This window comes from Gymnodraco acuticeps, unplaced genomic scaffold (assembly GCF_902827175.1).
Source record: "Gymnodraco acuticeps unplaced genomic scaffold, fGymAcu1.1, whole genome shotgun sequence".
In the NCBI taxonomy this organism is placed as follows: domain Eukaryota; kingdom Metazoa; phylum Chordata; class Actinopteri; order Perciformes; family Bathydraconidae; genus Gymnodraco; species Gymnodraco acuticeps.
The window spans coordinates 639,233-655,830 of NW_022990502.1; the positions used below are offsets into that span (position 1 = coordinate 639,233).

Sequence of the window (16,598 nt, forward strand, 5' to 3'; positions counted from 1 at the left end):
TTACTAACAGGGGGCCAGTTTAAAGGTCTAAAAGAATTGGAGAAGAATAAACGTTATTTACATTTTTAGCTTGTGAGGTCATGTTCCTTATCATCATCAAATCATTTCACAGCATGCAGTAATATAATATCATCGTTTGCATGCATGCATCTGAATGTTTATTAAATGTTTGCATTTCTTTATATAGCTTGGTGCATGCATACTGTATCATTTTCACTTGTGTTTAAAGGTGTTGTGGCTTTAGACATATGTTGTGTTTGATTATTGACAGGTCTCATTATGTATTTACATTATATTTATAAGAATGTGTGACCTACTGGACATCAAGGATATGAATATAAAACATGATACTATATTATTGTTTCCAGGGAATAACTTGAATGTTGCATACAACAATACGAAATGAGACTTTGTGAACCTTAATGTTGAGAATATTCCTGCACACATTATACTTACTATTAATTTTCAAATGTTAGCATTGTTATTACACACATATATAACTGAAGGCTTTGCTGTTTTGTGTGAACCTCTTATCACAAGCTAAAATATGAATCAGTCTTATTTACTCTGCTATGAGAAGTGATGTGACCCAATATCATTGATGACTCAGCATTCTGAGTCGAACAGTACACTATTGATTCTGAGTTAGCATTTATTGTAATTCAGAATACCAGTTTTCAGATCTATATTTCTAAGTGCTGATGGGACAAAAGTATTTCGTTATTTTATATATGCTTAAGGTTATTTTAGCCCCTATTGTCTTAATACGGACGTTTACATTGACAGCATTCAGATGTTTTGCCTGGTTTCTGCTCTTTACCGTTTGTCATTTAATGAGACTTACAAGTACTTTTACCAATAGGGTATTCTTCACTGCTTTCCAGATAGATTTCCATACACTGTGGGAATAAAAGAAGACATAGATAAGACACTGTATCAGCCTATCAATGGTGTACAACAGCCAACCATACTTAACTTTTCGTTGATCGCAGTAATGCACACTTTTGAATACCGACTTATCCTCAGGAATATCTACGGCACTTCTATGGCTACAAGCCCAAGTCTGAGAGACAGAAGAGGACTACAGACACAGGAGAAGATGCTGACTGGAGGACCGGACTCTGTGATAAGATCCAGAAGATGCAGCGCTTCTTTGGGTTGCCGCCAAGTGGAGAGCTGACCAATGAGACTCTGGCAGTGATGAAGAGGCCACGCTGCGGTCTGTCCGATGTGGAGCGATTTGGGGAGACAATTCGCTGGAAGAAGAGAACCCTCAGCTACAGGTAAGAGAATGCAGCTGGTGTTATTTTTACTGACAAGCAACCATCAGGCTAAATAACAGTGGTTTTCAAGCACACCATTCAGCTAAATGCTAATGCAAGCATGGCCACATGAACACAATAACAATGCTTATACTTTATGCAAATGTTTAGCATAGTTTATGTTTACCATGTTCACCATCTAAGTAGTTCAAATGAACTAATTTCCACTAAACAAAAATTAAGGCTGAAGCCTGAAGAAGTGTCAAGGTTTTTGGGGGGCTGTGGCTAAGTGGATAGAGTGCTGGACTTTGAATCAGGGGGTTGCAAGTTCGAGTCCCACTGCAGTCAGCATCTCATTGTGTCCCTGAGACACTTCACCCCAAATTGCTCCTGTGGGGATTGTCCACAGTATTGAGTATGTAAGTCGCTTTGGATAAAAGCTTCTAACAAATGACATGTAATGTAATTTTAGCAGGTATTTGGTCAATGAAAAAGTATTGGATGCATTCAAATGTTGACCATATGATGGCAGCTTGTTGGTGATAAATGTGTACACCAGGTTGCATGGCAATCCATCCAAGTTGTCGGCATTTCACTTAAAACCATTGTGAACCTGACAAACCTGAGGTAAAGGAAAAAGCAGGGAGAACCACCATATTCAGTAGGATTTATCCTCAGGAGAACATGAAGTCTGACAACACCTAGCAATCCATCCAAGCATTGCTGAGATATTTCAGAGTGGGGACTTGTTGACCAACAAATGGACATTGCCATCCATGGAGCCATGTATGACAAAAGAATAACCCTGTAACAGATGGGAACACAATTAAAAAGACAAATAGCACTAAATATGCAGATTAGTAAAGAATAATTAAATTAGGTAGTTGTAAAATCATATCTTCTCTCCTCAGGATCGCTGGCTACAACCTTCCCTTCTCAACCTCAAAGGTTCAGAAAGTCTTCAGGGCGGCGTGGAAGCTCTGGTCCAACGCTGCAGCGATGAAATTTCGCAAGCGGAACAGGAAAGAGGCTGATATCGTCATCTCATTCCACAATGGAGGTTAGATTTAAAGAGAGACATGGCATCAAGGAAACCTAAGTGTATCAGATCATTGCATTGTTTGTTGCAGATCATGAAGATGGCTCACCTTTTGATGGCACAGGAGGAATCCTGGCGCATGCCTTCCTGCCTGGGGTTGGTATTGGTGGAGACGTACACTTTGATGCAGAGGAAGACTGGAGTCTAAATTCTACGGGTACAGCACCAGAGTTGGAACTCTCACACAAAGTACATTAGGTTGACTTAAGGACTGGTTGGACATTTTACTCTCACTGACATTTATATAACTATTAAGTATAACTACATGACCTTTCTGTTGTGATGTTCCTGCTCTAGGTTTCAACCTTTTTGCTGTAGCAGTCCATGAATTTGGCCATGCGCTTGGCCTTTCCCACTCTGATGATCCCGGAGCAATCATGTACCCATCATACAATTTTGCCCCTAAGAATGAAATTTGGCTCTCCTTCCGCGACGTCACAGATGTCCAACACCTGTATGGTGAGTTCAGCTGGATTGTAAAAAAAAAAGGCCTCATTTCACTGCTTTGAGGCCTAAAAATGGCTGGTACCTCTCTATACAAATTGTAAAGAAGGATAAATATATATCAGATAGAGTGTGCATATGAAATAATAACATGTGCTTTAATAACATGCACCAAAGAAGTAGAAACACACGATGAGTCTTATGTAATCAAACTGTATTTTGTTCGAGATAGTATTTCAATGTTTTGGTTTCCAAAGTTTACAGTGGTGTTGAAAGCTAAAAACCATAACATCCTGTTTTTTATGTTTCATCATCAGTCTTTAGAAATGTCTTCAATAACAGTAAATCTTGAAATAATGGTTAGTGTCAACGCTTCATTTCACAACCAACTTCTCACAGTCTTAGATTTTCTCTGCTGTCATATTCTGACTGTATTGTTTCCTTTTTTTATGCATAGCTGAGCAGTTTCTTCACAGTCTAAAAGTGACTTATAAACTCATAAATACATCAGACACTAGCATTATAACATCATTGCATAATGGTTACATCACGTTATCATATGCAATATATTACATAAGACAGATTTCATATGAAAGCTTGCATATACACTTCTTGCGATTGAGCTCACAACAGCCACTCGGGAAGAATTCAATCTTGATGGGGAGCTTTAACTGGCTTCTGTCAAGGTTTTGCTATATGAAATATTTGATTATTCTTTCTTGAAATTGATTATTTGCAGATGATACAGGGGTTTGCACTGGCTGGCTTGAGTTGATACAGGCACTGGTCTATCTCCGAAGCACCCCCCTTTCTCCTCACAGCTGAGCAGTCTCAGTTGCAGGGAGAGAGGGACTGTATGGCGTTCTAGCAAGATCATCGTATCTCATTATTGGTCTAATAAACAGTACATTTATTAAATTCAGTTCTCCATATCAATATTTTCCAAGCTAATATAGCTGCCATATTTTACTAAGAGGTTCAACAACAAAAAAGATTGTGATATGGTGGTTTGAGTTGAATAATGTTATTCGAAGACGCTTGATGGCAACGTAGACAAATCGCTAGCTAGCTTACTTATCAAAAAATACTGTTTAGAGTTCACTTAAAGTCATAGACTCTTTGGGATCTGACTGATAGACTAAATTGGCTAGCTTGTTGGTGTATTACAGTGTAACGGTGTTGATTTAAGTCAACACATAAATGTTATAGTGCAAACAGTGGTGATTCTAGAGTCTGTGGGGGCCCTAGGCAAACATTCACTGGGGGCCCCTCGAACCGAAGGGACATTTTGAGCTTTTGACGGCGCGCTATGCATGGGGCCCCCTTGAGGGGGTTACCCGACATGTCCTTGCAGTAAATTAAAGGGTGTTTCATGTTGTCGTTGCTGTGGACCTTCTTAATCTACCTTCTTTGGGGGCCCCTTCTGGTCCGGGGCCCCAAGCAGTTGCCTGCCTTGCCTGTTTGTATATCTAAAGATTGCTTTCAACTAGCCAAGAGTGATTCAAGGCAAGGGCAACTAACTTTACCTAACTTGTGTTTATAACGATAATTTTCTGATAGTTACACCAAGAACATTTTATTAAATAGGAAAAAAAAAGCTGGATACATTTTTAAGACCAGGGTCTTATTTGTTCTGATAAGAATGTACCTAAACTGTTTATTTCTGTTTCCAACAGGTATCAGTCCAAAATTTGCTTCACTGTTCTCAAAAAGACCGCCTCCAAGAACACCTGACAAATGTGATCCACATTTGTCCTTTGACGCTGTTACAGAGTTACAACAGGAGGTCATATTTTTCAAAGATAGGTATGTAAAAGTCCCTGTCAAAGTATGTTGACATCATAAACATAAAGGGTGACAGAGGGACCTGTTTTTTACCTGGTACCTTGTATTTTCAGATTTATGTGGCGCAGACATCCTCAGTTTGATGACACAAGAATCACCCTGATTGGCAGTCTTTGGTCAGACAGTGTACCCAACTACTTGGATGCTGTCTATGAGAACATGGAGAGGAGTGTTAATGTGTTTTTCAAAGGTTAAATAAAGTTTCCTGGGCCCTTTGATTGACTTTTTTTATTAAAAAAAACATGTATATCAATGTGTAGTGGATATAAATATACTGTATCTTTCAATGTGAGACATCAGTTTTCTGTTTCAGGTCATCAATACTGGGTAATGAGGCAACTAAAACTTGAGGAGGGATTCCCAAGAAACATCTCAGACTTGGGCTTCCCCTCCAGAATCAAATCTGTAGATGCCGCTCTTCACTTCCGACTAGGCAGCTACACTATATTCTTCACTGGCCATGAGTGTTGGAGGTATTAAATATCCCACAGTTTCCCAACTATAGCTATAACTATAACTATAGTTTCCCAACTATAATGACTGTGTATACACTTGTGTAAAATAATTTGTTGACTCTTGAATGGTGCAGGGTTATCAGTAATTTGGTTAAAAATGATGTGTGATAACTTTGAAGAAAAGCAGATTTGCAGTCTGTGTAGAAGGAGCTTTTAAGTTATTGGTGACTTTGATCAGACTGAAATCTGTTTTCAGTAAATATTAAGTACAATTTTGCAACCAGACATTGCTTTTGAAAAAATCACAAGGTCCAAGACCAAATAAATGTAATGTGCTTAATGGTTCATTTACCATAATCATAATCCCACATTTATTTTCTGATCCTAATAAAAAATATCACGTTGCATTAGCACTATGACAAACTTTCATATGCAGTAAAACAGATGTCACAGAATGATCTACTCCCAAATTTAGAAATCATTTTTATGCTGGCTTTTGACTAGTCATTGCTTTGATCATACTGTACTTATCAACATTTTTGATGCCAAAAAGATGTTGGTGATACAAGCTTACAAATGGCTTCCCGTCAATTGCTTTGCTATTTCTTACTTGGGTTTTAAGCTAATTAGTCATGGTAAGTTTGCTCATGTCAGACACAGGAGGCACTGTGGTTTACTCTGCAACATTGTAACCTGCTAGCACTCAAATGCGGAGACAATGCTGTACAACGTCATCTTTGTGAACTTTATATAGGTACAATGAGCAGCAGAAGACGATGGAGGGATTACCGACACTTATAGAGCACCAGTGGCCGGGGATTCCAACTCCCATAGATGCAGCTGTCTTCTTAGAGGGTAGTTACAACACCTTCTTATTCAATCTGTTTCCAATTTAACATGGACAACATTGGGGAATATTCGTCATTTGATACATGATTTTGTGTCACAAAAAGTATCGAGTAAATAAAGTGAGCAAGATTTTTTGCAAGGAATGGGACTGATAGGCACCTCTGTTTGCAGAAAAAGAAGATATGTTGAAAGTAGTGGATAACATCTTAGAATTCATTCTGCAAACCAACATAAATATGCTTATTCTTAGGATGTGTGATTTCTCTTATTTTGTTGAAGTTAACAGTGTGACTGCAGACCAAACTCTAAATCTGAAGGAAACAGGCATGAATAATTTTCTCTGATTCAGAGGAGACTAAGTTTCTCCTGTCCGCATTTCTTAAAAAACAATTGGTGTGTGAGTGTGTGTTATTATTATATGAAAATATTTCACATAACTGTATTAGATTAGATGAAAGCAATAATATTAAGTTTAGAGGTTCAACGTATATTATTGCTTTTAACTAACCTAATACAGTTATGTGATTTGTTTTGATATATTACATTTAATTAAAGTCAACGTTTCAGTGTTTTCAGTGTACATAACTTTATTTGTGGAAACCACAGGCTGATATGCTGCATTCAGAAATATTTGTACAGATGCTGGTGCCATGTACTTCAAGCACTAGGCTAAAAAATTGACATGTAACCATTTCATTCCCCAACAGGACTTGTGCACTTCTTCAAAGGAAACGTCCACTACAAATTTGACCCTAACTCCAAATATGTGACCACCAGCCCTGCCAAGGACATGCTGGACTGCAAGAAGAATGACGACAATGAAATACTGAAAAAGAGGAGATGATTGCATTTGTATTTGCTGTGTGTGAAAACACCAGTGTTACAAAACATTTATAATCAGCAATAACCACAATGTACCTAATACCAAATAGGGAAGTGATGGATGATTCAAGGCAGTGGTTAAAAGTATTACAGTACCTCATCGTGTTACACGGGTGAGTAATAATGTCATTTGTATCAAAGTACACTTTTCTTGTGTTGTGTTTGATTTTATTGTTGATATTATTATCGTATTGCTGCAACTGGATGCCTTTGTTTTTATGTTATACTCCATATGTGATGGATGATACATTTCTTTTAAAGATACACCGCAAATCATTAAATGTTTTCTGCGTTTCTACCTTCTGCTTCATTGTGACATATTTTTTTTGCAACCTTTTAATTCTCTCTAAATGTGACTTCCTATACTGGTGTTGATCAATTTTCCTGAGAAATGTTATGTTTCATCATCAGTCTTTAGAAATGTCTTCAATAACAGTAAATCTTGAAATAATGGTTAGTGTCAACGCTTCATTTTCACAACCAACTTCTCACAGTCTTAGATTTTCTCTGCTGTCATATTCTGACTGTATTGTTTCCTTTTTTTATGCATAGCTGAGCAGTTTCTTCACAGTCTAAAAGTGACTTATAAACTCATAAATACATCAGACACTAGCATTATAACATCATTGCATAATGGTTACATCACGTTATCATATGCAATATATTACATAAGACAGATTTCATATGAAAGCTTGCATATACATTTCTTGCGATTGAGCTCACAACAGCCACTCGGGAAGAATTCAATCTTGATAGGGAGCTTTAACTGGCTTCTGTCAAGGTTTTGCTATATGAAATATTTGATTATTCTTTCATTCTTTCTTGAAATTGATTATTTGCAGATGATACAGTACATCATTCTGAATTAGTATTCTTGCATATAACTTTTTACTTGTATTAAGTTAAGTCAGAGACAGACCCAGCGTAGGAGGTCTGATCTTGGTCTGGCCTGACTCTGGCCCGATCAGCACACTAACTGTTGCTGTCGTTACACAAGTTAGACCCAGCGCTCCCACTGGGGTTTGCACTGGCTGGCTTGAGGGGGTTACCCGACATGTCGTTGCAGTAAATTAAAGGGTGTTTCATGTTGTCGTTGCTGTGGACCAGGGACGTGCACAGACATTTTGGGGGGCGGGTGCTCAAGTGAGAAAAAGGGCACTTCCCATAATCATTTATAAAAAAAAAAATTAAAACTAAAAGTTAAATATAGTTGCACATCTCTGACTTACTGACCAATTTATTTTAATACCCTCACACTCACGCAATTGTTTAATACTCAACAGAATTCTACAAAAATAATCAGCTAACACAGAGACAATGGTCTTCTTTAGTATTCACAATGCACAAGAGCAGACAACAAACTTGTACAATTAATAGTTATTAAATGAGCAGACAACAATCAAAATGATGAAGTTACTGTTTAAAGACATTTTAGGCAAAAATATCGTTTTGTCATGTAGGCCTACTTGTTATTTTGGTCTATTTTGCTTCCATGTTTTCTTTCACTCTAATGGAAATAAAACTTCCAAGAAACACATATAAATGGTGTTCGTTTTAATACCATGTCTGAATTCATCTCTAGATTTAAAGCTAATCTGCATTTAAACGTAACATTTTCGGGGAAAATACTGACTTGACGTAAGTAACTATATGGGGATGTTGTGAGGTGATGTGTTTTTTTTTAGGGCTGTGTTAATGTGTTAACGCAAAAGACAATTAACGCCACTAATTATTTTAAGGCGATTAACGCATGTGTATTTTTTGTCCTCGGCCGCCCCGTAGTTTCAGAGCGCATCGAGTTTAAAATACCATCTACAAGCTGATGCTGACAGCCCCGCTCCTGCCGTCCGCTTGCGGCAGACCACACTTCCACGCTCACCGGCAGGCACCGACTGGCTATTGGGAGGACCGGGAGAGACCTTACGTGTATTGTTGTTGTTAGCATCTGGTGCTAGCTAGCTGCGCTAACGGATATAAGGAGCTGTTTCAATGAAAACAGAGGAGCGACAATTCGCCGACAACTGCGCCGAGCACTTGACTTTATGCAGGAAGCCAGACAGTGGGACATTGTACGAAAAGTCAGCACACTCAGCACGGATAGTGCAACATGAGTGCAGCGTCCAGGCAGCTCCCGTTCGAGCATATGCCTTGAATTGCACATAGCTCCAACGATCCATCACAGTGTCTCTCCACACACACACACACACACACACACACACACACACACACACACACACACACACACACACACACACACACACACACACACACACACACACACACACACACACACACACACACACACACACACACACACACACACACACACACACACACACACACACACACACACACACACACACACACACACACACACACACACACACACACACACAGTATTGTATTATTGTATGAGAGAGGTTCCAGGTTGAATTGAGGCGGATCTTTGTAATGTTCAGAGGTTGTTATGTTTAATATTCATGAGAATATTTGTCATAGATCAAATGATAATAAACAAACATTTGCATAAAGCATATTTGTCCACTCATATTTTGATAAGAGTAGCCTATTAAAAACTTGAAAAATATCCCTCTAAGGAACATTTAGAACAGATGAAAAATGTGCGATTAATTTGCGATTAATCGCGATAAACTATTTTAATCGACTGACAGCCCTATTTATAATAAACACATACTGTATGTTAAATGGATATACCCGCCTTCTTTCATTTATCTTTCCATTCCCACAACAATATACATAAAGAAATGGCATATTTTGGACATAGTTTGAATGGTGATTAATCATGATTAATTAATTTTTAAGCTGTGATTAATCTGATTAAAAATTGTAATCGTTTGACAGCCCTAGTTTTTTTGTTCTATCCTTTTCACCTGCAATGCCTTGGTAACTGCATGCAAATTAGCGCATTTTAATTAAGCCTAGTTAACGCCTAATTTGCATATCAATGTGGCGATTGTGATGACGTTATTAGATACACATTTTACTGTATTCACTTTAAGTGTCTCCCCTTAAGTAGGCCTACAGTACATTAGCCTGTATGCCCAGCCCATGATACATTGCCTTAGCTAAACCTTGAGCTAACTTATCTATTAGCTAGTAGCCTACCTTAGTTAACTATATTTGTTAGTATCTTTTAGCTAATTAGCTGTAAACTCGAGGCACTGGCAGTTTAGTAATTTGTTCATCACCACTCACCTTCAAAATAAGCCAAGAAAAGCCGGCATAACATGGCACAGTAAAGTGGGAGGTGCTGCTACCTGTCTGTCTGAAGGGACTGCCGATGTCTGCACCGCTGTGCAGGAGACGTGGAGGGAGGGAGAGCATCGGAACTTCACATTCTAATCTCCCGATCTGATATTTTAATTTTGTATTCAATCAATATATTGTTGGAAAGGGAAACTGTGCGCGAACAGCAGTAGATATATATTCATTTATAAAGATTTTTAAAAAAGGGCAGGGGATCAAGCCCACTTTGATGTCTATGTGTGCACGTGCCTGCTGTGGACCTTCTTAATCTACCTTCTTTGGGGGCCCCCTTCTGGTCCGGGGCCCCAAGCAGTTGCCTGCCTTGCCTGTTCGCAAGGTGCGCCCCTGAGCGCAAAGCAAAAGCAAAAATCTAAAGATTGCTTTCAACTAACTTTACCTAACTTGTGTTTATAACAATAATTTTCTGATAGTTACACCAAGAACATTTGATTAAATAGGAAAAAAAGCTGGATACATTTTTAAGACCAGGGTCTTATTTGTTCTGATAAGAATGTACCTAAACTGTTTATTTCTGTTTCCAACAGGTATCAGTCCAACATTTGATCCACATTTGTCCTTTGATGCTGTTACAGAGTTACAACAGGAGGTCATATTTTTTCAAAGAAAGGTATGTAAAGGCCCCTGTTGTGTTTGATTTTATTGTTGATATTATTATTGTATTGCTGCAACTGCATGCCTTTGTTTTTATGTTATACTCCATATGTGATGGATGATACATTTCTTTTAAAGATAAACCACGAATAATTAAATGTTTTCTGCATTTCTACCTTCTGCTTCATTGTGACATGTTTTTTTTTCAACCTTTTCATTCTCTCTAAATGTGACTTCCTATACTGGTGTTGATCGATTTGCCTGAGAAAAACATTGTGAGAGACATTACTGCTCCTCCTTGTCCACTATTTCATAAGAGTTACAAAAATGTAGCTTCCCACTAACATTGGTGTACAAAGTGGGTGACGATTATTAGAGAATTATCTGGATGGAAAATAACTACATGGAGCTGACTCAAAACGTTCCTCTATTAAGTGAAAAAACCCTCAGGCTTTCTTTGCAATAGAACACTCAATTATGTGTTATTAAATAAACGTGAATGTATTCATAAACCCAATGGGTACTAGGAATAATGTTTAAGGCTAAAATAATGAATAAACATAACAGCACAACATAATGAATGACTCTTAATGAAAAATAAATCGTCATCAGTCAAATACTGAATGGCAATCACTGCTGTAAAACATATCCATGTTGTTGGCACCCTAAAAACAATTAATTCAGCATTTTATTCAACCTTTGAGAACATAATATTATATGTTTTTAGAAGCATGTTATATAGGGTTATCATTTTTGGTTGTTTTTGTCAAGTGGCTCCAGGAAAAAAATAATTGTTTATAAGATAAGATAAAATTGACCTTAACTTTGTTCCCCGTGGGGAAATTCAGGAGTATAAATCTGTTTGTTGAACTTTACATGCAAAAACAAAATGATGCAAAATAAAACACATTTTAAAACTAAATCTACAAGTGAATCTGGAGAACATACACAGATAAAGTTGTATGGCAAGTTTATGTGATAGTTATAATATTATTTTCCCACCAATAAAATTCCCATAAATAACATCCAAATACAAATGTTATTTCATCAGACTCACAGTGCATTGTTTAGCAATCAAAGCACAACTACCTCTCCTAACCATAAAAGGAATATTGAGTCAATCACTGAAGGACGTAGTTGCTCAACGCGCCCTGTCGCTCTGAAGTCCTCAGCCTATAAAACAGCTGCCCTCTGCACAGTAACAAAAATTAAACTCGAGAACGAAACGAAGACATGAAGACTTTCAATCTGTGCACTCTGCTGAGCCTGGCACTCACAGCTTACTGCATGCCAGTATCACAGGTTACTGTGGAAGATGAGGAACGTGCAGAGGTATGTATGCTTGATTTATCTTTTATTGTCATATATTGTATGGGGAACTCTATGGGGAATGTGTTAGCTGTACAGGAAAAAGTATTTCTGCTGTCAATAGCTTTCTGCATACTAAGATACAGATGTATTCTTCCAAGACAAGAGTTTATACGTTATACAGCTGCAGTATATCAAACTTTTGTTCTCTTTCTTGCAGAACTACTTAAAGAAATTCTACAACCTAACAGAGGAGACTACTAACGGGCGGGGGGTCAGCCCAGTGAGCAGGAAGCTGAGTGAGATGCAGAGATTCTTTGGTCTCCAGATCACCGGGACGTTGGATGTTGACACCGTGGCAATCATGAAGAAGCCTCGCTGTGGTGTTCCAGACGAAAATCTTGCCCGTTTCTCCACGTTTGGACAGTACAAGTGGCAGAAAAACAGCCTTACCTACAGGTGACTGATCTAAACAGAGAATGTGTATGGAAAGGTATATTTAGTAGGTCTAACTAATAATATTCTTGACTTTTGTTCCTCAGGATAGTGAACTACACTCCGGACATGTCTGTGTCAGAGGTAGATGATTCTATAGAAAGAGCTCTGCAGGTTTGGGCCAAAGTCACTCCTCTGAGATTCACCAGAATCTACAGTGGCACCGCTGACATCATGATCTCCTTTGGCCGCCAATGTGAGTACAGAGAACTTTTACTGTGTCTTCACCAGTTATATACTATTTCTGTGCTCAGGTTATTGGTTGTCACTTCCCCTATAGCATCCTTGCCTTAACCATAACCCTAAATTCATGCAAGTCTTGAACCACATTGGACAGATGGTTAATTGTAAGCTGTTTCTGATTTTCTGTTTTTTATATATATTTATTGTCCCTCTGTTTAGCTAAACCTGACCTGAGTATGTTCTTGTTAACAGCACATGGTGATTATTACCCCTTTGATGGCCCTGACGGTACTCTTGCCCATGCATTCGCCCCATCCCCTGGCATTGGTGGAGATGCTCATTTTGACGAGGATGAGGACTTCACTTTCCGTTCAAACACAGGTCAGTTTGTTATTACGTACACCATGATGGATCATGCTAACTACTGTCAGTTTTGACATGATACTATCTTGTAAGGCTAACCTGTAAGTGTGTTTTCTGCTGTAGGCTACATCCTCTTCATGGTGGCTGCCCATGAGTTTGGCCACTCCCTGGGCTTGTCTCACTCTGATGATGCTGGTGCTCTCATGTACCCTGTGTACACATACAGAAATCCTGACACCTTCATCCTACCCCGGGACGATGTCAACGGCATCCAGTCTCTCTATGGTTAGTCCTAACCGGCTGAGCCATTAATGCCTACACTGGAATAACTGAAATGTTAACTTGAATTAAATGTATTATGCCAACAGATTCCACATAACTGTATTAGGTTAGTTGAAAGCAATGATATAACGTTTAAATACAAATATTAGGTTCAACTTAATATTATTGCTTTCAACTAACCTAATAGAGTTGTGAAACATTTATTGACAATATACATTTAACTAAAGTAAATATTTCAGTTTTTCAGTGTATTTGCTATCGGACAATCTCTTGGGGAAGCACCAACTGTTTGGGCTTTTTCAATGTGATGCTGGGCTTTCTGAATACTTGGTGACTCATTTTGTTTATCCTTCAGGCCCAAGCCCTGATACGGATTCCTCTGGAAAGGAACCACTGCCCCCCACCACTCCTGATGCCTGTGATTCAACCATGGTCTTGGATGCTGTCGCCACCCTGCGAGGAGAGATGTTCTTCTTCAAGGACAGGTCAGACATCCTGGAGAATGCTCAAATATCCAAATGCTGAAGTCCATTGACATTGTTTTCTCTTCATTCACGTTCTGACTTATGAACTCATTCATGTTCTTGTGTGTTCTCAGCTTCTTCTGGCGGAGCTACCCTCAGAGCAGCACACCTCAGCAGAGTCTCATCACAAACTTCTGGCCCGATGCCCCCTCAAACATTGACGCTGCTTATGAAAGCCGAAGCTCAGACAAAGTCTATCTCTTTAAAGGTTTGTGTTTTCCTTACCTGAAACAGTTTTCAAGATTCATCTTTACATGCATAAACTAAACTCTTTTCTTTTCTCTATCTCTATACAGGAAAGATGGTTTGGGCTTTCAGTGGATATGATCTTGTAGGCGGCTATCCTAAACCAATTTCCAGTTTTGGTCTGGCCAAAAGTGTGGAGAAAATTGATGCAGTCTTTCATGACGTGGACACTGGCAAGACTCTGTTCTTTGTAGGCAGCGATTACTACAGGTGAGTTCAGATTATGTGACATTTATTCAGGTAAATTATTAAGGTGTGATGACGGTTTTCAAATGGTGAATCGGTGTAATGACTGACTGTGTTTCCTCAGGTATGATGAGGTCAGAAAAACTATGGACCAGGGATTCCCCAAGCGAGTGGATGAGACTTTCTCCGGACTGACCGGCCAGGTGACTGCAGCCTTCCAGTACAAAGGTGAGAAGCATTCTTAGTCATACTGAAATAAAAGAATAACAGGACACAGAAACTAACATTGAGTCTCTGTTCTGCAGGTTTTACCTACATCTACAGTGGAAAATACATGTTTGAGTACAGCCTGAGGTCCGGGAGGCTGTTCCGCGTGCTGAACAACAGCTACTTCCTGCGCTGCACTAACTTCTAAACTACTTTATATGTTGTTCATATGACCACCTTGAATGAGGATGAAGGAAACAGAGTTAATTGGACTGCTTTTATCCAGCATTTTTCTACTCTTAGCACCACTCAGAGCATTAAATCACCTGCTACTGGGGTTAGGGTAAGATCCAAATGTCTATAATTTATAATAATATATTTTATAATTTAAACATGTGATGTTACACATTACAGAGTATATACTGGATAAATACTCTTCCTCAGAAAACAGCTGAAATATTACTTTTTAAACTCATTGCTTATTTATCTGTATTCATCTCAGGATATGAATGTCATATGCACTGATTAATTATTGCTATTGTTGCTGTTATACTTTTTTATTGAATGTATTTTAACTGTGGAACTTGAATTCCCCTTTCTTTTGAAACATTGTTATTTCCATTTGCACATGTATGCACACATTTGTACACCACTGTGAAACAAAATATGAATGCATGTATGGTAACATCTCAAAAGACAAGTGTGAAAAGGTATATAGAAATTAATTGAAAAAAAAAAGTTAAAAAAAAACATTTCTAAGTATATTTTGTTGTAATTTTACATAAGCAGATCAAAACATCCTGTTTGCCATTGCAAGTGCATTTACTTAATAACACTGAGAATAACCTAAGTTAGAGTATATAAAGAACAATTATGCTACTTCACACCTAAATGTCTTGATCATGAATGCCACCGATGTGAGGACGATACATTGTTTTAATATTCTGGCGTTAACAAAGACAAACTTAAAGGTGGGGTAGGTAATTTTGGAGAAACCAGCTCGAGTGCGCTAGAATTTGAAAATACACAGCCGGAAAAAATCTGCCACTTCCTTACAGAGCCCCTCCTGGATGTAAAGAAAACATGTCATATGCATTACTTATTGGGATACTTCAGTCATTACAATGCATCCCCAAGGGACAAAGAATATTCTACTGAATCTAACTGCGATCCAACCAAAAAGTTGAGATATTTCAGTCTGGAGGAAAGTTGACCCAACAACTGACCAACAGACAATACCATCTCTAAAGTCATGCCAACATGGCAAAAAACATTCAATATGGAGAGATGAACAGGTTCTCGATTAAAATTCAGAGCATTAATTCAGCATCAAAATGTGTGTTGTAAGCCAATTTTATTCATGATAGAGTCAGTGTCCTAAAGCTGAATGAAGGTAATATCTCTGACAATGCTGTTTAATGTTGTGATGGCCACATCAACACAGGGTAAAACAATTACACTCTACCCTCACCTTCAGTAGTTTTGCTTCAGTTCAGCTGTAGTAAAACATGCCAGTTATTAATACCACATATTTGATTCAAATGGTAAACTCTTTATTTGTTTGTAATCTGACATTACTTTGTTTATTTTCAAACATTTTAGCTAACACAAGTATTTGTTGCATAAATTACTTTCTTTGTCTCTTGAGTTACCGTGGCCATTGAGGGAGGTTACTTCCTGGTTCGTGGCTGAGCGCTGCCAATTGAGACAGATTGGGACAAACCACCTGCTTCCATGTCAAAGGGAGGATTTGGGTTGTGTCAGTGTCCTGTTGTATTCTGTTAATATTGATTATCTCTTGGTTTCAACTTGGTTTGGCCAAGCCACTATAGCAGGTCAGTTTGTTGAGTTAACACATGTTAAGTCGATGTCATGTTTATTTGAGGTATTTTCTGTTGACCTCTTTTATAGGCCTAAGAGGCTTCCCAATACTCTAATTTCCCCTCCTCGACTCCTCGGTCCTCCGGTAGTGACCCGGAAATGGATTTCACCGCGCCATGTTGAAGGACATCTCATTTCTCTAAATGCACATCGAGGACCGAGCATCGAGGAGGCTCTCTGGAGGAGCTATAACCGAGGATACACTGAT

General features: G+C 38.4%; 2 protein-coding genes across 2 annotated transcripts; both read left to right on the forward strand.

The window, feature by feature from the left end:
• Positions 1-1,140: 1,140 nt before the first annotated feature.
• LOC117553082 (collagenase 3) lies at positions 1,141-6,929 on the forward strand. The gene is made up of 9 exons (XM_034226862.1): positions 1,141-1,283; positions 2,174-2,322; positions 2,393-2,518; positions 2,659-2,820; positions 4,482-4,611; positions 4,704-4,840; positions 4,964-5,123; positions 5,860-5,960; positions 6,662-6,929. The coding sequence occupies exons 1-9, from the start codon at positions 1,141-1,143 to the stop codon at positions 6,796-6,798; spliced, it is 1,245 nt and encodes a 414-aa protein (XP_034082753.1). The 3' UTR covers positions 6,799-6,929.
• Positions 6,930-11,821: 4,892 nt separating this feature from the next.
• LOC117553038 (collagenase 3-like) lies at positions 11,822-15,844 on the forward strand. The gene is made up of 10 exons (XM_034226792.1): positions 11,822-12,047; positions 12,244-12,482; positions 12,566-12,714; positions 12,954-13,082; positions 13,188-13,349; positions 13,702-13,831; positions 13,945-14,078; positions 14,167-14,326; positions 14,427-14,530; positions 14,608-15,844. Exons 1-10 carry the CDS (start codon positions 11,949-11,951, stop codon positions 14,715-14,717), a joined length of 1,416 nt encoding a protein of 471 aa, XP_034082683.1. The 5' UTR covers positions 11,822-11,948; the 3' UTR covers positions 14,718-15,844.
• The last annotated feature ends 754 nt before the right edge of the window (positions 15,845-16,598 follow it).

Coding starts and splice junctions, on each gene's coding strand:
- LOC117553082 (XM_034226862.1), top strand. CDS start 1,141: ATGCAGCGCTTCTTTGGGTTGCCGCCAAGTGGAGAGCTGACCAATGAG. Junction 2,519..2,658: donor CTGGAGTCTAAATTCTACGG/GTACAGCACCAG, acceptor TTCCTGCTCTAG/GTTTCAACCTTTTTGCTGTA. Junction 5,124..5,859: donor ACTGGCCATGAGTGTTGGAG/GTATTAAATATC, acceptor AACTTTATATAG/GTACAATGAGCAGCAGAAGA.
- LOC117553038 (XM_034226792.1), top strand. CDS start 11,949: ATGAAGACTTTCAATCTGTGCACTCTGCTGAGCCTGGCACTCACAGCT. Junction 13,832..13,944: donor ATGTTCTTCTTCAAGGACAG/GTCAGACATCCT, acceptor GTGTGTTCTCAG/CTTCTTCTGGCGGAGCTACC. Junction 14,079..14,166: donor CAAAGTCTATCTCTTTAAAG/GTTTGTGTTTTC, acceptor ATCTCTATACAG/GAAAGATGGTTTGGGCTTTC.